This window comes from Tarenaya hassleriana, unplaced genomic scaffold, assembly GCF_000463585.1.
Source record: "Tarenaya hassleriana unplaced genomic scaffold, ASM46358v1 Cleome27, whole genome shotgun sequence".
NCBI classification, from domain to species: domain Eukaryota; kingdom Viridiplantae; phylum Streptophyta; class Magnoliopsida; order Brassicales; family Cleomaceae; genus Tarenaya; species Tarenaya hassleriana.
Genome location: NW_010965946.1, coordinates 2243428 through 2263147, shown reverse-complemented (window position 1 = coordinate 2263147; position 19720 = coordinate 2243428). Strand labels below are relative to the sequence as shown.

At 45.4% G+C, this 19720-nt stretch overlaps 6 protein-coding genes across 11 annotated transcripts in view; 3 read left to right on the top strand and 3 right to left on the bottom strand.

Moving 5' to 3' along the window:
- Nucleotides 1–4094: 4094 nt before the first annotated feature.
- LOC104817572 (acyl-CoA--sterol O-acyltransferase 1) lies at nucleotides 4095–5385 on the bottom strand. Its single transcript, XM_010546816.2, has one exon. The coding sequence runs from the start codon at nucleotides 5353–5355 to the stop codon at nucleotides 4225–4227; it is 1131 nt and encodes a 376-aa protein (XP_010545118.1). The 5' UTR covers nucleotides 5356–5385; the 3' UTR covers nucleotides 4095–4224.
- A 1182-nt stretch (nucleotides 5386–6567) lies between these two features.
- On the top strand, nucleotides 6568–9353 carry LOC104817571 (bifunctional endo-1,4-beta-xylanase XylA). Of its 2 annotated transcripts, XR_772545.1 has the most exons (3): nucleotides 6568–6796; nucleotides 7141–8511; nucleotides 8873–9353. XR_772545.1 is itself a non-coding variant. In XM_010546815.1 (2 exons), exons 1-2 carry the CDS (start codon nucleotides 6709–6711, stop codon nucleotides 8412–8414), a joined length of 1362 nt encoding a protein of 453 aa, XP_010545117.1. In that variant the 5' UTR covers nucleotides 6568–6708; the 3' UTR covers nucleotides 8415–8764. The 2 variants fall into 2 exon arrangements, 1 of the variants encoding a protein (XP_010545117.1); XM_010546815.1 differs by lacking the exon at nucleotides 8873–9353 and having other exon boundaries at nucleotides 7141–8764.
- A 238-nt stretch (nucleotides 9354–9591) lies between these two features.
- LOC104817570 lies at nucleotides 9592–12478 on the bottom strand. Its single transcript, XM_010546814.2, has 4 exons — nucleotides 12095–12478; nucleotides 10793–12022; nucleotides 10461–10665; nucleotides 9592–10208 (listed from the first exon to the last, which is right to left on the bottom strand). The coding sequence occupies exons 1-4, from the start codon at nucleotides 12224–12226 to the stop codon at nucleotides 9727–9729; spliced, it is 2049 nt and encodes a 682-aa protein (XP_010545116.1). The 5' UTR covers nucleotides 12227–12478; the 3' UTR covers nucleotides 9592–9726.
- A 1960-nt stretch (nucleotides 12479–14438) lies between these two features.
- On the top strand, nucleotides 14439–15781 carry LOC104817569. Its single transcript, XM_010546813.2, has 2 exons — nucleotides 14439–15191; nucleotides 15279–15781. Exons 1-2 carry the CDS (start codon nucleotides 14531–14533, stop codon nucleotides 15281–15283), a joined length of 666 nt encoding a protein of 221 aa, XP_010545115.1. The 5' UTR covers nucleotides 14439–14530; the 3' UTR covers nucleotides 15284–15781.
- A 1124-nt stretch (nucleotides 15782–16905) lies between these two features.
- The window catches only part of LOC104817568 (pentatricopeptide repeat-containing protein At3g63370, chloroplastic), a 9807-nt gene continuing 6992 nt past the window's right edge, over nucleotides 16906–19720 (bottom strand). The window contains exon 3 of one of the 4 annotated variants that reach the window (XM_010546811.2): nucleotides 16906–16927. The gene's annotated coding sequence lies outside the window, so the exon portion shown is untranslated. Of the gene's footprint in view, nucleotides 16928–18509; nucleotides 18580–19408; nucleotides 19498–19720 lie in introns of those variants that run through there. The other 3 variants (XM_010546808.2, XM_010546810.2, XM_010546806.2) reach the window with 3 other exon arrangements.
- The window catches only part of LOC104817567 (calcium-transporting ATPase 12, plasma membrane-type), a 3915-nt gene continuing 1138 nt past the window's right edge, over nucleotides 16944–19720 (top strand). Inside the window, exons 1-2 of one of the 2 annotated variants that reach the window (XM_010546803.2) lie at nucleotides 16987–17003; nucleotides 17096–19719. In XM_010546803.2, the coding sequence (XP_010545105.1) occupies nucleotides 17265–19719 (2455 nt within the window). In that variant the 5' untranslated portion in view covers nucleotides 16987–17003; nucleotides 17096–17264. Of the gene's footprint in view, nucleotide 19720 lies in introns of both variants that reach the window. The other variant, XM_010546801.2, reaches the window with a different exon arrangement.

Here is a 19720-nt window from a genome sequence, read left to right as displayed (position 1 = left end):
CCGACGTGGCTTGTAGACTCGGGTGCCTCGCACCACATTACATCTGACTTGGCGAATCTTTCCTTTCATGCACCGTACTCCGGCGGTGACGACGTATTGCTTGGAGACGGTTCTGGCCATACCATAACTCACACGGGTTCTACCTCCCTTACCTCACACTCTCGACCTTTTCATCTCTCTAACGTCCTTTATGTCCCAAACCTACGTAAAAATTTGATCTCCATTCATAAACTATGCACCACTAACCGTGTCTCTGTTGAATTCTTCCCTTTGCATTTTCAGGTGAAGGATCTCGCCACGGGGGCACCTCTCACGACGGGACTACTCAAGGACGGAGTGTATGAGTGGCCAACCCTACCGTCCTCCAAACCTTTACCATCTTCTCATGCCTTGTCCAAAATAAAGACCACGTTGCTTGAGTGGCACTCTAGACTAGGCCACCCATCAACCGAGGTTCTTCGTCGAGTCATTCATAAGTTTTCCCTTCCAATGTCACCTTTTACTCAAAAGGATTTGTTGTGTGAACCATGTGCTATTAATAAAAGTCACAAGCTTCCCTTCTCCACCTCTACTCTAAAATCCTCTCGCCCCCTTGAACTCATTTTTTCGGATGTGTGGAGCTCACCTATTGAATCCGTTGATGGCTACAAATATTACTTAATATTTGTTGACCATTACACGAGGTACACATGGTTCTTTCCCATCGTTCGAAAGTCTCAAGTCGCGGATGTTTTCCAAAAATTTCATGCTTTGGTCGAAAACCGTTTCAACCATAAAATTCAAACCCTTTACTCGGACAATGGTGGAGAGTACATAGCTCTTCGCTCATACCTCTCTTCTCATGGTATTACCCACCTCACAACACCACCACACAGCCCCGAACATAATGGGGTTTCCGAAAGGAAACACCGTCACATTATGGAAACGGGACTCACACTTCTTACCCACGCATCCATGCCTCTCACTCTTTGGACATTCTCCTTTTCTACAGCGGTTTACCTTATAAACCGTCTTCCGACTAAAGTCCTAGACCACTCTTCCCCTTTTGAACGATTGTTTAACTCCGCACCAAGTTACACAAAGCTCCGAACATTTGGATGCTTGTGTTTCCCTTGGTTGCGTCCATATTCTCACTCAAAACTCGACCCTAGGTCTATTCCCTGTGTTTTTGTTGGCTATTCACCAACACAAAGCGCATTTTTCTGTCTTGATCCCACCACATCACGTGTATACTCGTCCCGACATGTCACCTTCTACGAGTCATCCTTCCCTTACCCACGTTTGTCCTCTCTAAGCACATCACTCGACACTGACCATCCATCACCAGCTTCATCGCCATCTCATACACTTGTTCCTCGAGTTAACAATCTACCACCGTGTCAGCAGGTGTCTTCCCCGAGCGATGATCACTCACCCGACTCTGCTCCATCATCACCGCCAGGTATCACTGACCACCTTGATTTACCAGCCTCGCCACCCATGCAAAACTCCTCTACAAATCCTCCCATCAGCCCAACATCACCATCAACCATACCACAGTCCAATGCACAGCTCCCATCACCTGAACATTACGTACCGAATGACCATCCACCCGAAACTTGCACCGCAAGAAACCGTCACCCGATGACAACTCGGTCAAAGAACCAAATAACCAAACCCAACACCAAATATGCCAATCTCTCCACCACGCTACCCCTGACAGAAACCGAACCAACCACCGTCTCCCAAGCTCTCAAGTCACCGTCTTGGAGACAAGCCATGACGGACGAATTTGACGCCTTAGTCAAGAATGGAACGTGGGACTTGGTTCCTTTTGAGTCATCTCACAACCTTGTGGGTTGCAAATGGGTTTTTCGTACTAAACGTCATGCTGATGGTTCCTTTGACAGGTGCAAAGCACGGCTCGTAGCAAAAGGCTTTCATCAACGGCCCGGGATTGACTACCACGACACGTTTAGTCCTGTCATCAAACCGGCGACAATCCGGCTTGTTTTGAGCATAGCCACCACTCGAGGATGGTCTTTACGGCAACTTGATGTCAACAACGCCTTCCTCCAAGGACGGCTACATGATGATGTCTACATGGTCCAACCACCGGGTTTTGTTGATCAAGATCGCCCGACACACGTATGCAAACTTCATAAGGCACTCTATGGCCTTAAGCAAGCGCCACGTGCATGGTATAATGAACTTCGCCAATTTCTACTACAGTTAGGCTTCATCAATTCCATGGCAGACACATCACTCTTTATTTTCCGGAACAATGGCGTCATTGTATACATTCTTGTCTACGTTGACGACATTGTTGTAACCGGAAACAACGCACGTTACTGTCAAGATTTCATCTCCAAGCTCTCGGTTAGATTCTCAATCAAAGATCTTGGGAAGCTCTCATTTTTCTTGGGTGTAGAAGTATGCTCCACAGCTACGGGTCTTCAGCTCTCATTCTTCTTGGGTGTCGAAGTATGCTCCGCAGCTACGGGTCTTTATCTAACACAAAAACGATACATTCATGATCTGTTGCGGCGGACGAATATGTTACAGGCGAAACCAGTCGCCACGCCTCTGTCCTCGACGAGCTCTCTTACCCTGTCTGCTGGTGAAGTGTTAGACAACCCGACTGAATATCGAAATGTCGTCGGCAGCCTCCAATACCTTCAGTTCACAAGACCCGACATTGCATTCTCGGTAAACAAGCTCTCCCAATTTATGCATCGTCCCACAACCGAGCATTGGCAAGCGGTGAAACGTGTCCTTCGATACCTTGTGGGAACACAGTCACTTGGTCTCTTCATGTCCACCAAGAACACACCAACTCTACATGCTTTTTCGGATGCCGATTGGGGAGGTAACCGGGATGATTTCACATCCACAAGTGCCCACATTGTTTATCTTGGCAGTCACCCGATATCTTGGTCCTCCAAGAAACAACGCATAGCTGCTCGCTCCTCCACGGAATCGGAATATCGCTCGGTGGCATCCACGGCATCGGAGGTACGATGGTTGTCCTCATTACTCTCTGAACTCGGCTTTGCACCGACTACACCTCCAGTAATATATTGCGACAATGTGGGTGCGACATATCTATGTTCGAATCCGGTGTTTCACTCACGCATGAAACATGTCGCGATCGACTATCATTTCATCCGTGGTCTTGTTCGTGACGGATTCTTGCGTGTCACACATGTAAATTCACAAGATCAACTCGCCGATGCATTGACTAAGCCATTACCGCGCGCACGTTTCGATCTATTGCGGGTCAAGATTGGTCTCTCCTCCGAGACACATCTTGCGGGGGCATAATGGAAGGAAATCAAATCACAATCTTATTGTTATTAGTCAAAGATATCATTCTCTCACTTATCTCCACATTCCTAGTGATTTAGTTTCTATAAACTATTACTATTCACTTGTATATATACGTTGTAATACGCAACCTCAAATATAGTGGAAAGTATTCTCATACTCGTCTTATACGTGCATCATGCCATACATGACCTGCAGAATATGGGGACATGGGTTTGCGGTGTTGTGTTGTCTGGTCTCACCGGGAACTCCAAATTACCTTACTTGGAAAGCAGAAGATGGATTCATGATTCTCAGTCCATGGCGTCTGCTTTGGGAATCTTGGTCAGAGACGTGGGAAGGGTGAATGATGCGGCAACTCGCCTTGAGGCCACTTTAACCAACGGAGAAGGATGCGCCATAGCTGCGGAAGCGCTGCGGACGGAACTCTTTTCACTGCAGCGTGAGAAGGATAAACTGATCAAAGAGGTGGACGGTGCATTCGCAGTGGTTATGGATTCCAGAAATCAACTGCTTTCCAACACGTTTTCCCTTTAAACGGATCCATGCAACTGCTGGGTTTAAACTTATTTCTGTTTGATAAAGTCCGAGGTTGTAGGAGTTTTAGTTTGGATTGGTCTCTTTGCTTTCAGTATTTATTTTTGTAATTTGCTGTATTTCGGGTTAAAAAAACTCTCTCCCAAAAACAGGGCTACAATTTTGCTTTAGATACGATGATAAGAGAGGGAGATGTTGCGGTTAGTTACCCACTCCGAGGAACTGTGTAATCCAGATATTTCTGAAGCACAGAAGTAGAGAGTCTTGAGTCATTCCTGTCTAAATAGTGACAAAATCTAAGATTACATTAACCAGATATTACTTCCATTCCGTACACATGATTAACAATGGGCCAGGATGAAAATGGTTCCCACCAACAATTCAAGTTGTAGCAGTAGCAGTAGCAGAGCCCAGAAGGCCTTGGGTGATGAGGTCCAGAATGGCGCCTAACGCCTTGTATTCCTCAAACGCCTTGTCAGCAATCTTGCAGCGCTCAAACTCCGGCAAGAACAACCACAACGCCGTCGCCATCACGAACCCTACCGTCAACATCCTCGCCACCGCCGTCGGGAACCGCCACCTGCCACCGATGGCCTTCTTGACGGCGATCTCCACCGTCGTACAGATCCCGTGTATTAAGAAGAACCACGTCAGCTCCCATGCCGGCCTCAGCCGCCCCATGTAGTAGAAGATTAGCTCGTGCATCAGCGCCGACACCACGAAGGTGCTGAAGACCGCAGGGAGCGGGGCCCGCATCTTGCCCAACACGGAGGAGAACAGCCGCAGAGACGGCTCGTAGACGGTCGGCCGAAGGATGCTGGATACCATCAGGTTCCATCGTCTTCCCCAGAAATCTTGAAGAGACGTGGCGAGGTATGCCTCCTTGAACTGAGGCTCCAGCTCCAGACCTAACGTGGCTCGACCCCCGGCCGCAGCGGCTGCCAAGATCAACTCAAGGATGAAGTAGACGTGGAGGGCGTAGAGCGCCAACACAGCCTTACGAGGCATTCTCTCGCTGTAATCGTATGCTTTCAGGAAAAGCACCAAAAGCAACGCCTTTATGGTGTAGTTCAGGGGACCCTCCCGGGATTTTGGTTTTCCGGTCCCATCTGGGCCTCTCTCTGACTTGGGTTTGGTGTGGAGATGGGATACCCGAGATGGATCGTGATCATTTCCGGTCGAATCAGGGTCTACCCGAATCTTGATGGGCAAGCAAGAGACAGCTAAGAAAATAGGAAGAGAGTGAGGTATGGGGTCGGGAGAGAGAGGGCCGCGTCCGAAAGCGAAGAGCAAGAGCTTGAAATTGGCGAGCCAAGCGACAAAGAAGGCGGTAATGCCGCCGAAATGAACGGAAGAGATGTGGAGAGGAACGAGGAAGAAGGCGAAGACAACAGGGGCTACCAGAAGCAGCCTTTTTATGCCTTTTGGAACCAATTTTCCGACGAAGAAGCAGTAACAGAGGGACGCTATCACCAATGCCCACACCTTTACGAGCTTCTTCGCCCCATCCATTGGCACCCTCTCCTCTGCTCTCTGTTTAGAGCCCCCCCCCCTCTCGTTTTTTAAATTAAAATCCACCAAAATTGCGACACGACTGAAACACGTGTCCTTTCTGTTGTTTTATTAATATTAATAAAAACATGATCTCTTGTCCCCTTCCCCAATCTCTCGTTTGCGGTGTACACAAACTCCCAACTCACTTTTCTTCTTCTTTCTGGAGCATATTGTTCGTGTGCTGCAGCTTCACCCTTCTCGTGTGTGTGTGTTTGTATTGTAAGATGCGGAAAGAAACTAGTGCGTGTCCCGTGCACGGGATGGGATACTTTTATATAGTTTTTTTTTTTTGTAGTTTCAGCAAAAGATACACATGTATATAGCATAGCTTACGGCGTGATTCCTAGACAGATCTCGGTGAGATCTTCTTCACTGACGGAGGAGCTAATCCGCAGCATCCATTTTTTTTTCCTTTCTAAAATCGCGCTGTCTATCTCTTCTGTGATAGCTTTGGGATAATTTCATCTTATTTGCAATCCACTAAATATAATATTTGAAGTAACTAGTGCCTAAAAACCATAACTACAATTTTTGAACTAGCGCGTGTAAAAGCAAACAATAATATTTCAACTACCATAAGGAAAATTAGAGTGGAACTTTCAACAGGTAATAAAAAAAGAACACGAGAACATTTCAACTTACACGTTCACACAAAAAGAAGTTGACATTGAAGAATAAACAGAAGAAAACAAACATTTTAATAATTCCACTACACTCAATTATAATGAATTGTCGTTGTCCTTTTTATTTAAAAAAAAAAACACAACCAAAACCAATAACAGTAGATTACAAGAATAAATGATAGAAAGGCAATTGGATGACTGAGGTTTGTGTTGTTGCTTACAATGTATGAACGCTTTAGGACTTGCCAATGCGATAACCTAACGCACGCATATATGTGAAGGCGTTGTAGAACGAGGGCTCTTAGTATTTTTACTGCAATCACGCGAGTTTATGACCCTTTAATATCATATTTAATTCCTCGAGGTGACTCAACTAGAAAAAAACTAAAATCCACGGACAAGTCCGTGTGTTAGAGACCTAGTGTCCGGAATTGGGCGTTTCTCTACAATAATGGGCTCTTATTGGGCCTACCATCTTCTCTCCCAAGTCCATTGTCTGTAAAGTGGCCGACGTGCCATTTTGCAGAACATACGGAACAAAGTGTTTCCTACAAGATCCTCTGATCCTCTGCGCTCTGTTCCATCGGATTTTCCCCAGTTTCCTGTTCAGACAGCTTGCTTTCTATGCCATTTCTTTTTTGAATCTTACCCCTCTCTCTAACTCCCTATCATCGGTTGCAATTTCTTGATGGGCAATTGGAGAAATCGACCTAGATCCTACCGCCGAAGATCTCCCCAGAGATCATGGTATTCCGGCCGAGATTTTTCTTCCGATGGTATTTCGTTTTTATCACATCTTCCACTTCCCTCCACTTCTGTATGTTTCAGTTTTTCATTCGCTTTCGAAGATCTACTCTGATTCTGGGTTTGATGTGTTCTGCAGTTGTTTGACGAACTCATGCTACTTGTGTTCTTATAAGGCTTTTTTCTTTCCGATATCAATTTTGTTATGCGGATTAGGTTTATGGCATTTGTGGGAGTGTCTATAATGAGAATGTTGTATATGCGTCATGGAAACTTAATCCTGATCCTCTCTACTGATTTTTGTGGAAGTTGGTGAGCTCTAGATTGTCGTCTTTCATATGAGTCGCAATTTTTTAATTGGCTTTTACTGTCAAAGGTTATGGCGAGGAAGATGGGATTCCAGCATGGGAAAAAGAATTCTGTGAGTTGATTGGATGCGTACCATGGCAAAAGGTCGTGGAGGCCAATTACTTCAAGAGCTGGTACCAAGGTAATGTAACCACGTGGAATGATGCTGCCTGCGAAGAGGCTTTTCAATGTGTCAAAAAACGGTTTTGGTCAGAAATCAGTGGTCTTCCCTGTGACATTCCTCTCCCTGATCCTGATATGTTCATTGATGAAATCGATTGGGACTCTGTGATTGATCCCCAACTGATCACTGACTTAGAACTGGCTTATTTTGCTGCTCCTGATGAAGGAACGGTTGATCTTAAGACTGGGTGTAGGGACAAGAATGTGGGAAATTCTAAAATGCTCCCCGAACAGTATAACGAGGAGACTGACCTGCCCAAGAATACATGGGAAATCAATGGCAGAGTGGATGGTCGGAACCTATCAGAAAGTTTTACTGATAACAAATTCTTTATGGATTCAAAGAACAGCTTGAACCCTTGGGAAGCCAAGACTAGTTGCAGAAATGAGGCAGCAAAAGATCTAACATGGGGCGTCTGCTCGGGTAAGGGATGGGGCAATTCTCAATGGAAAACCAAAGATAGGGGCAATGACAGTTGGGAGGAAGAGTGTTGGGACAATGATGGATGGAATAAGTCAGGGCATCAAAACAAGAAGACAAAAAAATTTGCAAGTGTTTTCTCTGTAGAGTGTAATGCTGAGCCTGAAATGCTCGTGAATCCTTGGGAAGCCAAGTCTAGTTGTGGAGTTGAAGCAAGAAAAGACGCCACATGCGGGGCTTGCTCAGGTAAGGTATGTAGAGGCAGAGGTTGGGAGAACAATGGTTGGGGCAATAACAGATGGAAGAACAAGGAAAGGGGCTTCAAAAGTAAGGAGAACAAGGGTCAGGGCAATAAATATGGTCAGAATCCTCCAGGATCAAAGGGGCAGGATTCAGGGGAACTGCATAGAGGTTGCAATTCCTGGAGAAATGTCTGTTTGCCTGAAAATGATGATGTAAGAGATTGTGGAGCAAACATAGGGGGTAGGGAAACAAACCGGACAAGTGATATGAAACAAAGGAAGTGGGAAGACAAACGATCGAGTGGAGAATGGGGAGATATAAATTCATATTTATTCAGAAACGACGAGTACCGTTCTAATTTCAGAAACTCAAGGTTTAACAGGGATGCTAAACAGCGTAATAGTAGCGACTGGAGGAATGTGAAAGTGAGCAAGAATGTCACTTTTCACGGCTAAGTATCATGGATCCTCCATGAATTGCTCCACGGCTAGAACCGCTGACAGATTAGCAACCTATCTGTGCTCGATGACGTTGATTTGTGGAGACCGTCAGGTCGGTATGCTTTTGGGGGTTTCCATTTTGTCTTGATAAACATGGGTGTTGCTGGGTTTCTCATCAATGTGGATAGGAACAGTTTTGTGTAATCGAGTTTCAGGTAGTTCAAAGGTGATGCTTTATGTGATTCCTTGGAAGGGGACATAGGTACATTAGAGAAGTTTTTTGCATACTACTTGTATAGCAATTGGTCTGAATTTTCTTCTTGGACCTCTTTTTTAGAGCATATTTGGCAAAAACTTCCCGAACAGTGTGTATCTCCGGTAGCGTCCAGAGTTCTAACGCACATTTAAAGCACTCAGCCAAATGGCGTGTTTTGGGAGAAAATATGCTTATAGAGTTTGTTTTTGCTCGCTAGCATTTTCTTGTGTTTGCAGGAAACATGAGCAGAGCAAAAGCGAAGGGCCGACTTGGCTTAACAGTAAAACCATTTACGGTGGGGTCTGAGGTCGTGGGTCTGAGGTCGTGGGTTCGAATACGTCTCTCTATATAAAATGTAGAGGCAAGGCGGACTACTCTATTCCCTTTCCTATCCCCCCACTAGATGGGATACAAGTGGGTTGGCTCTTTTTATGAACAAAGCAACATAGGACCACGAGGGAGTGAGTTTGGGCTCTTTTTTCTAGAAATCAGGTGACTTTGACGGACTCGTGTTTTGGTTCATCATAGTTACAAGCACCCTTTTTATGGTTTTCTGGTGTCGGTAATACACTATACAAGCAGTCTTCCAAATGTTCGAAGCAGAACATGTTTGGGATTGGAATTTTGTTCAAATTGATCAGAATTTTTTTTTTATAATGTATGCTTTTTGTTCTAGTTTTATATTTAGAATCTCAGTAGTTACTATTAATCAAATGACAACAACAAAAAGAATTGACAATGTTGGGTATGATAACAATGGACATTACTACATTTGGTAGGGCATAAGGAAAAATGTGGAATGATATCTCTTCTTCTGTATCATTTAAACGTGTGCGGTGTTATGCACAGTGATATAGAGCTATCATGTGAACACTCGTTTGATTCGATCCATCCGCTCCATCTTTTTTTTTTTAACGCGGAATTTCTTCTCTCCAATTCCTTTAAGCCTCCATCCTTTATGTCCCAAAAGGGACGACAGCCACAACACAGCAATGAAATTTTTTTTGAGGGATTACAAGTTACAAATGTCTAATAGAAGAAAACCAACCTCCTTCGCAGCGGCGTTACAGCCTAAGAGATGCGAAAGAGTTCGCCGATCAGATCTTTAAAAACGAGGCGCTCGATGTCAAGCACCGCCTCTGACACCTCTACCTGGTTCCACGCCTCTTCCGCCAGGTCTCTTCTCAGTGCGCCGCACACCACACCTGCCAGGTCGTCCTCTTCTTCCCTGGCGGAGGAAGAGGAGGAGCTTCTGTCTCTCATCTTCTGAAACTCGGACCATATCTGCTGCAGTGAAATTTCTCCCATGGCTATCCACGGTGGCAACCGCCGTCTCCTGCTGATGATTTCCTGGACGGTGTCGAATGTGAGACGTCTCTCCAGAGTCGCAGATTTGCCCTTGAGACACTGTTGTTTTTCCAGCGTCGAGAAGATGTCACAGTGTTGGGGGAGGTAATCGGAGGCCCAGAGGACGTCGGAGATGTATATCAACTGGGAGTCCTCCGATTTGACCGAGGAGCCCCACGCTTCGTCCTCCGATTCAGTTGGTTGCTCTGTCAAAAATGAGATTTCGGTTCCAACAGCAATTTAAATCATGTTGATATTTCCCATTCATCCACAAGTGTCAAATACGGACCTGACTTGTGTCCGTGAAGTGTGATCCAACAATGTTCAGACAAAAGCTCTTAAAGGTGAGTTATGGATAAACCCAAAAACCACATCACATCACATGCACCGTGCCGACCCTACGACTAATAACAAAAATAAAACTCGTAAATTGCGTGATTCGTGAAAGAGATCAGTACCCGTGAATTCAAGGCTGCGTTTCATGACGGGCGATGGAGAAGACTCCTCGTGGTAAAGCGACGAGTCAAGAACCGAGACGGGACTCGGTTGCGACTCGGTGGCCTCCGCCGCAGCTGCTGTCATCTCCGCGATGCTGTGGAGCAGCTTCTCGCATCTCTCTAATAGACTCTTCCCTTCTGTGTTATACTCCTCCACCTTCCATCTCTGCAGAGTTCATATCCAACATTGTTATTCGTCAGATGCTGCTGCTCATATAAATCTAGATGCTTTTGCTCATATAAATCTGGCTTTACAAGATTTTTTTAAAAAAAAACAATGAAGTTTTCTTTACCTCTTCATCCGCTTGAGATCTACTCCTGGAAACCATGGAGAAGCATTCGTCTTCCTCATCCAGGATGGCTCCGCCCCTGTTTGTGCGTTCTGTCGTCTGGACTGGTTCAGATCTCCCCCATGTAACGATCTTCGGAGACTGAGCCGGAGAGACTCGCCCATGATGTTCGGGTGGCCCCTTCGACGCTACTCTCCTATTCGGACTCTTCGTGCTGTTGTCACTTCTCGTCGGGGAAACCCTACTCCTTCCTCTGTTTTGATCTCGACCAGAAGAGCTCGCCCCTCGATCTCTCCTGGGGTTCACCGATACAATTGCAGCTTCAGATCTGAGACCGAAAGGAGACGAATCGCGGCTCCCGCGAGGATGAGATGGAGATCTAGCTGGTTTCACCGGAGATTTACGGTTATCGAACACGAAATTTCTGTTGCTGATTCGGTTCTGCTGACCGTTTGACGAGTGAAGCAGTCCTTTCAGACGAAAAGCTTCAAGAAGTTGCTTTAGGGTTTCCAGATCGCTCGGATGCTCGTCGATACTTCTCATCCTTATCCTCTTCTCGAGATCTCCGGCCATGGGTCCGGTCTGTTTGGGCTCTGGGAAGAAATCCGTCGAATCGAAAAAACTCTTACGTCTGACGGCGCATCTTTGCTGCGGCGTCGCTCTTGATGGCTGAGCTCGGGTGTTTCTTTCGAGGAACTCCCTAGGGTCGTCATCTCCGTTACTGGTCTGCTCATCTCTGAACGGAATGCTAGAAATGCTGTTATGCTGAGTTTGGGATTGTTGAACTTGAAAATTGAGGCCATCGACGAATCTGTACTCTCTGTTAACCCTGGATTCGGACGCAGATCTCCGTAGCTCGGCTTTGTGAGGCTGTTCAGGATCTGAAGTAGGCAGTGGTTCCAGCCCCATGAGGCGTGCGATCACGCTCGGCGAGCGACGCTGGCTATCTCCCTCGGGGGTATCTCGCCGATTGGGCGGCGGAATGGCAGAGTCAGGACGGATCTGTCTGGGCTTGAGGCTTCCCTTGGCATCCACGACGGCTCTGCTATCGAGTGAGAGCCTAGGAGCTTCTTTGGAGAACTTCCATGGCGACCTGGAGCCCTCCTTGAACTCGATGATAGGAAGAGTGAGGGGCGATCTGGTGAGGTTTTCCGGGGCAAGAATGGGAGGTTCCGGTGCCGGAGATCGCAGCTCTGGGGTAGAAGATCTGCTTTGATGATTTTCTGAGTTGTCCTTTTTGAAGGAAAAAAATATCAGAGAGAGATTCAAGAGAAAAGAAGAGAGGAGAGAGAAGAAAGGAGATACCAGAGGGAGAGGAAGACGCCTGGGGGAGGAAAAGCGCTTGGGAGAGAGAATGAGAGGGCGGTCGAAGATATGGAGGAAGCCGGCCATGCAGCCTATCTGGTTCTCCACTTGTCCCTCTTTCGCCATCGCCATTTTATGAAATGTGGATCTTCTTCTTCTTCAGCTTCGGTCCAAACTCATCACTCTCTCACTTCCCTCTCCCGCTTTTCGGGTCCATTTAAAGGGAAGCACCAAAAATATGCCCTTAAATTACCATCATACCCCCAGCCCCTACTTTTATTCACGCTTTTTATCCCTCGCAACAATTACTTACCGCCATGATGCTTTTTTTTTTTCTTCTTGTTTACGACGTCACCACTATCAGTAGATTCGTTTTTACTGGATCTTACGTAATATTATACCAAAGTCAAACATACTTGATTTAACAGTCCGTGTTTCCGCAATCACGCAACGTCTTCGTTGGGTTCATCGTGTTATCGAAAATACCTTTAGAAGTTGGTGTAGAGTTATATAACAGCATAAAACGAGTGCATGTTTAATGGAATATATATATGTTGTAACGTGGCACATCTATCGTGACACGTGGTATATCGTTTTACACGTAACCTCGTGCGAGTGACCGTTACTCTCTCCTGCGCTCCGCTTAAGCGTTCAAGGGCACATCATCGATCATAGAATTAACTGCATGAATAATAATAAGCCTTTGGTTTCATAAGCATTATGCAATTTATTTGTAATTTCGATAGTAACGGATAACCCATCTATTAATATATACGTACGTTTAGTTGTTAAGAGTAATGAGTTGGCATATTTGCAAGCAACCCTAATTATCCAGGGGTCCTTGTGTCTATATCTTTCTGCGTTTCCGTAAATTTTTTGGAAGGTGGGCATTTATTTTTTGAATGCACAACGATTCCATAACTAATCCAGCTATGTTTTCTGCATTAACATTTCATTATTAAAAATTATAAAAATAAGAAAATAAAAGAGAAAAAACATCAGTGTGGATTTTACGCGAGCTAGAGACAATTCCGATCTGTGATTTGATGTAAAACGTTAGAAAATACTGATGGGAGGAATGCTAAGATTGTGTATAAAAAATGAATTGGTGGGTTGTAAACCAGAGTCTGGGGAATATCAACCCATGGCTTTACTTCACGTTGCACCCATGTGATCAGATGTGAGTGAGTCTATATGCATGTTTCGTCACGGGCTACATATCCTATATATATATATATATATATAATATCCGTATATTCGTTAGATATGTATGATTGGCCGGTCTACTGATAATCAATCACACGCAAAGATTGCTCTGCGGCCTATAAGAGCCCATCGAGCAAACAAACACGAATGTGTCATAACTATAATTTCTCAGTTTATCCATTAAAAAACATCGCACTCGCATGCATCCATGTCCTACCCTTTTTTTGCGTTACCTTTTTGTGTAAAAGAATGTGTTTGCTTCCCGTTCCCTTGGTTGCTGTGTCATATATGGATATGTGTTTGTGTTTTGCATATAACAAAAGGACATCCATACATACATACATACTATTTGACTCTTTTTAATCGCAACGGATGAGATATTTTGTGTTGTTTACCTACGTATTAATCCACCATGCGCAAGATAGCTTTTAGACATCGAGACTTGTGTTTCATTAGATAATAATCTTGTTTGTGTTGTTTTGTCAGAGCATAATATATAATTTCCGTACGCAATGCCATATCAATAAAATGCGCAGGTATGTGTTGTGTACCCTCGACGACTAGGTGAAGTAGCGGAGAAATTGGTGGATAAAAGGAGACGAAAATATATATATATTTTTTTTTTTTTAAAAAAAAGAGGGGAATGAAATGGGCGAATAAGAAAACAAGACAGATATTCAAAGATGTCAGAGTGCTCACCACTCGCGTTGTTTTTTATATTTCACCTCACTGCACATTACATGGAATCTTTTGGAATGCAAAAATCAGCAATCTCATATCATATTAGCTCATCATGCATTGACAACTCCCACAAATACAGAAAACGAGAGCAGCACCGACCAATGCGGGATATATTTATATATATACACACACACACACTGAAAGCATTGGTAAAATGAGATTTGGGTTGATAATAAATGGTGGGGGCTGGGGCATGTGGGAGTCAGAAGTGGATGATGTGAGCGTCCTGAATTAATTATTTGTTTTTAAAATGATGTTACCTGAAAATGGGTGTGAATGATGATGGGCCAAAAAGTGCAAGTATGTAAAAAAAAAAAAAAAAAAAAAAAAAAAGATAAACATGATATAATGGTCTTCAAGGTAATTGAAGAATGGGGGGTGGGTAAATAATGCGTTCCCATCCCCGAGGAGGAGTGGGGCCTTCCCTTTGTCTCATTCGCATTCCCATTTTCACATCAACGGGCTTTCCCAGCCCATGGGCTTATCCTTATGATCCATTTAATTAAACTTGTATTCTCCACAACGGGATTTCCTTCTCCGTACATGGTAATGGAGCCATCCACTCCTCCAAATCTCGACGACTACTCCTCGTCCGCCACCACTGTTATTTTCGACCCTCCCGTCCCGTTGCTCCGGGGACCTCTACCCGCCGGTTACACCGATTATCCGGAACTCGGGCCCTATGTCCTCGCCTTCGCATCGGCCGAGTCCTGGGCCGTCGCTTACAAGCGATGCGAAACCCTAATCCGAGAGCAATGTGAGGAAGGGGCCAGAATCGGCTGCGCCGTCACCGCTTCCAACAATTGCAAGCCACCGTGGTGGCGTAACCTCTCCGGTCTGAGCTCCGAAGACATGAGGGAGCGAGAGAAGTGCGAGGTGCGGGAGTTCGAGGGCTGTTTGGCCGCCGCCGGGGAGAAATGCTCCGGCTTCGCCAAGGACAAGTGCTCCAGGCCATTTCTAGACGCGCGGATCGCGGTGGCGCGTGGCGATGAGGCTATAAGCGCAAATGAGGTTGAGGGATTGGTCTGGTTGGCGTCGATGCCTGAGGATAGCGGGTTCCGGGATCTGTTGGGTTCGCGAAAGCAGAGGACAGCCGTGACGAACTACAGAGCAAGGGATATGCTGAAGGCGGAGAGGGAATGCTTGGTTGGTAAGTGATTCAAATTTGATATGGAGCTGATATAAACTCTGAGAGCTGAAAGCCAAGTTTAGGAGTTAATCCGTATACTCGATGCAGAATAGGGAGGTAGGGTATTTGTGAGAGAATGCGTTATATGAAGAAGAGGGCAGAAGCTGTTAAGTCGAAGTCCCCATGTTTGCATTCCTATTAGTTGGCGTTGATGTTTGTCCTCCAGTGTCCATTTTCTTTCTCAGTCTCAGAGGTTGCATTTCAAATTCTTCGGCCCAATGCGAGAAGAAACTGGTGTTATTGAGTTGGGAGTAAATTTAACAAAACCATGAATTGGATGTAAGAGCGGTGAAACCATTTACCTTTTTGTTGCTCTCACACGGGAAGGAGTCTCTTCTTCTGCAAGTGAGGATTCAATGGTTTAAGTTAAAACCAGTCGAAGATCATTTGCGCCACGTCTTCAAAGTCCAGCCGGCAATCACGGTTTGAGCATTTGGAATATTTTTATAAAAAAAAATGTCAACTTTAATTCTTTTCAAACCAGTGGTTGTTTAATCGCCGACGTCTTTGTTTGTGATGTCGTCAAGTGAGAATTCGGGGCCTTTGACGAAGGTGCGAGGAAGTTTCGGATGGGTGGGGGGTTTTCTTCATCTGATGGTTATCTGTTAGTAATGGAGAAAGTTTTGAATATGCATAAATAATGGGTTGATTAAGAAAAGGGAAGAGAGCTTGGTAATATTTTTTCTAGGGCCATAAACAAACCTTTTGCGCACATGGATTCTCTGTTCCCTTCTGTCTGCCCACTTTATTTCAGTTTCTTAATTTTAAAATAAAAAAGCACCCTATTCAGGCAAACGCATTTTACTAGTAAAGTACTTCCAAATGCGAGCAGACATTCCTATTCCCAACCGTTTGATGTGGAAAATGGGATTCGGTGACTACAGACAAACAGAAAAAAAAAGGTTAATTGAAACGGTCGTATTAAGGTGACGAAGAAATGGGAAGTAAGTCGGGATACGCACGCAAAGCTTCACAACTGTTTCCACAATGTCTGCCCGACTTTTCCCCGTTTTTACACACAGCAGCACTCCATTTGCAATGGATATTTAACAACGTATCCCTTTTTTTTTACATGTAGAGACTTCCGAGATGAAGGTGACCAAGTTCTGGGTTGGTCAAGAATCAATCCATGAAGATTCATGCAATATGATATCCTCAGATGTTCTCGAGTTGTTTTACCAAGGTGTTGGTCTGAACACAACAGGTAGTGTATGCGTATCTGACTCAGGGTCGACGCCTGAGTTTTCGGGCAGCCCAACTGAGAAGGCGCTCATTTCTTGGGCTGTGCTGAAACTTGGCATGGATATGGAGTCAGTGAAGCAAACCCACCACGTTCTGCAAGTTGAAACCTTCAATTCAACAAAGAAACGGAGCGGAGTTTTACTCCGTAGAAAATCTGACAACACAGTCCATGTACACTGGAAAGGAGCAGCCGAGATGATCTTGGCCATGTGTTCCAGCTATTACAAAGCCAATGGATCAGTTGACTCCATGGACTCCAACACGAAAAACAGATTCGAGACAATAATCCAAGGGATGGCAGCCAGTAGCCTCAGATGCATAGCATTTGCCCATAAAGTAACATCAGAAGACTCGGGGATAGAGGAAGAAGGCTTGAGCTTAATGGGGATTGTGGGGCTCAAGGATCCATGTAGACCTGGTGTTGCACACAAGCCATTGTGTGATGGGTTAACCACCTGAGAGACAGCTATCACCGTTTATGAGCTCTATACAAATCACACCCGACTTCTATGTACGTGCTTATCAGCTTATGTATGCATCTCTCTCTCTCTCTCTCTCTATATATATATATATATATATATATATTATATATAAGAAAGAAAAAGACAATTTCAAAATTTCAGGCGGCTGGGAAATGGGATTTAAGAAGAGGCCAAAGCGCATGGTTTTCTGAAGAGAAGAAAAGCATTCCCTTTTGGTCTCTCGCTCTCCCTCACACAGAGAAGAACAAGAGAGAGAGTGAGACGTTTTAAACAAACAGTCATACCAGCTTATCTTCAATAGAACCAAACGATGAGAGACCTCAAAGGAAGTGATTACAGCGCTCTGGTTCTGAAACTAACGAGCAGTGGCCTGACAAAGGCGCAGAGGAGATGGCGCATTGCCTACACAGCCATCTACTCCATCAGGGCTATGCTCTCTCTCCTTCGAGAAATTGTTCCACAGAAATCCCCCGATGTCTCCCTCTCTGCCCCTTACGCGGACAGTGCAATGATCAACTCCATTCCCGAGATTGAGCAGGACCTGCTCTTCCAGATTATGAAGGAGAAGGACTTACGTGGCGTCACAACTCTTGGCGGAGTGGAGGGCGTGGCGGCTGCTCTCAGGACAAACCCCACGACAGGAATCCACGGTAACGAACAAGAGCTTTCCAGACGGCAAGAGCTGTTCGGCTCAAACACATATCACAGGCCGCCTCCCAAAGGCCTTCTTTTCTTTGTCTCTGAAGCTTTTAAAGACACCACAATCTTGATCCTTCTGGCTTGCGCTATTCTTTCACTTGGCTTCGGCATTAAAGAACATGGCATAAAAGAAGGTTGGTATGAAGGTGGGAGTATCTCTATAGCAGTCTTCTTGGTCATATCTGTCTCTGCGCTGAGCAATTTTAGGCAAGAGAGACAGTTTGATAAGCTGTCGAATATAAGCAACAATATCAAAGTGGAAGTCCTCAGAGATGGACGTCGTCAGCTAATCTCCATCTTCGACGTTGTGGTTGGAGATGTTGTCTTCTTGAAGATCGGAGATCAGATTCCGGCGGATGGGCTGTTCTTGGATGGGCACTCTCTTCATGTCGACGAGTCAAGTATGACGGGAGAAAGTGACCATGTAGAGGTGGATCACAAGGAGAACCCATTCTTGCTTTCAGGCACAAAGGTTGTGGATGGATTTGCTCAGATGCTGGTCCTCTCCGTGGGGATGAACACAACTTGGGGACAGACAATGAGCTCCATAAATCAAGATTTAAACGACAGCACTCCGTTACAAGTACGACTTGACACTCTCACATCGACCATCGGGAAAGTTGGCCTCATGGTGGCAGCCCTTGTCCTAGTGGTGTTGTTAGTCCGTTATTTCACAGGGAACACAGAAGGAAAGGATGGTAAAAGAGAGTACAATGGCAGCAAAACATCTGTGGACCATGTGTTTAATGCTGTTGTGCGGATAATAGCGGCTGCAGTCACCATTGTCGTGGTGGCTATTCCGGAAGGTTTACCTTTGGCCGTGACTCTAACACTGGCTTACTCCATGAAGAGAATGATGTCTGATCAGGCGATGGTCAGAAAGCTCTCGGCATGCGAGACGATGGGCTCGGCCACAGTGATCTGCACTGATAAAACAGGCACGTTAACACTGAACGAGATGAAGGTGACCAAGTTCTGGGTTGGTCAAGAATCAATCCATGAAGATTCATGCAATATGATATCCTCAGATGTTCTCGAGTTGTTTTACCAAGGTGTTGGTCTGAACACAACAGGTAGTGTATGCGTATCTGACTCAGGGTCGACGCCTGAGTTTTCGGGCAGCCCAACTGAGAAGGCGCTCATTTCTTGGGCTGTGCTGAAACTTGGCATGGATATGGAGTCAGTGAAGCAAACCCACCACGTTCTGCAAGTTGAAACCTTCAATTCAACAAAGAAACGGAGCGGAGTTTTACTCCGTAGAAAATCTGACAACACAGTCCATGTACACTGGAAAGGAGCAGCCGAGATGATCTTGGCCATGTGTTCCAGCTATTACAAAGCCAATGGATCAGTTGACTCCATGGACTCCAACACGAAAAACAGATTCGAGACAATAATCCAAGGGATGGCAGCCAGTAGCCTCAGATGCATAGCATTTGCCCATAAAGTAACATCAGAAGACTCGGGGATAGAGGAAGAAGGCTTGAGCTTAATGGGGATTGTGGGGCTCAAGGATCCATGTAGACCTGGTGTTGCAAAAGCCGTGGAAGCTTGCAAACTCGCGGGAGTCAACATCAAGATGATAACTGGAGATAATGTTTTCACGGCGAAAGCAATAGCTATGGAATGCGGGATACTTGAGCATGGGGACCAGGATGATGATAAGGAGGTTGTCGTAGATGGTGTTCAGTTCAGAAACTATAATGACGAAGAGAGAATCCAAAAAGTAGATAAGATCAGGGTTATGGCGAGGTCCTCTCCATCTGACAAGCTTCTGATGGTAAAGTGTTTGAGACAGAAGGGCCACGTGGTAGCTGTCACCGGAGATGGCACCAACGACGCACCTGCACTTAAAGAAGCAGATATTGGTCTCTCTATGGGAATCCAAGGCACGGAAGTGGCAAAAGAAAGTTCAGACATTGTCATCCTAGATGACAACTTCGCATCTGTGGCTACTGTCTTAAAATGGGGAAGGTGTGTCTACAACAATATCCAGAAATTCATACAGTTTCAACTCACAGTGAACGTGGCCGCTCTTGTGATCAATTTCATAGCGGCGGTTTCAGC

Coding starts and splice junctions, on each gene's coding strand:
- LOC104817572 (XM_010546816.2), bottom strand. CDS start 5,355: ATGGATGGGGCGAAGAAGCTCGTAAAGGTGTGGGCATTGGTGATAGCG.
- LOC104817571 (XM_010546815.1), top strand. CDS start 6,709: ATGGGCAATTGGAGAAATCGACCTAGATCCTACCGCCGAAGATCTCCC. Junction 6,797..7,140: donor CCGAGATTTTTCTTCCGATG/GTATTTCGTTTT, acceptor TTACTGTCAAAG/GTTATGGCGAGGAAGATGGG.
- LOC104817570 (XM_010546814.2), bottom strand. CDS start 12,226: ATGGCGATGGCGAAAGAGGGACAAGTGGAGAACCAGATAGGCTGCATG. Junction 10,666..10,792: donor GATCTCAAGCGGATGAAGAG/GTAAAGAAAACT, acceptor TGAACTCTGCAG/AGATGGAAGGTGGAGGAGTA. Junction 10,209..10,460: donor ACGCAGCCTTGAATTCACGG/GTACTGATCTCT, acceptor CATTTTTGACAG/AGCAACCAACTGAATCGGAG.
- LOC104817569 (XM_010546813.2), top strand. CDS start 14,531: ATGATCCATTTAATTAAACTTGTATTCTCCACAACGGGATTTCCTTCT.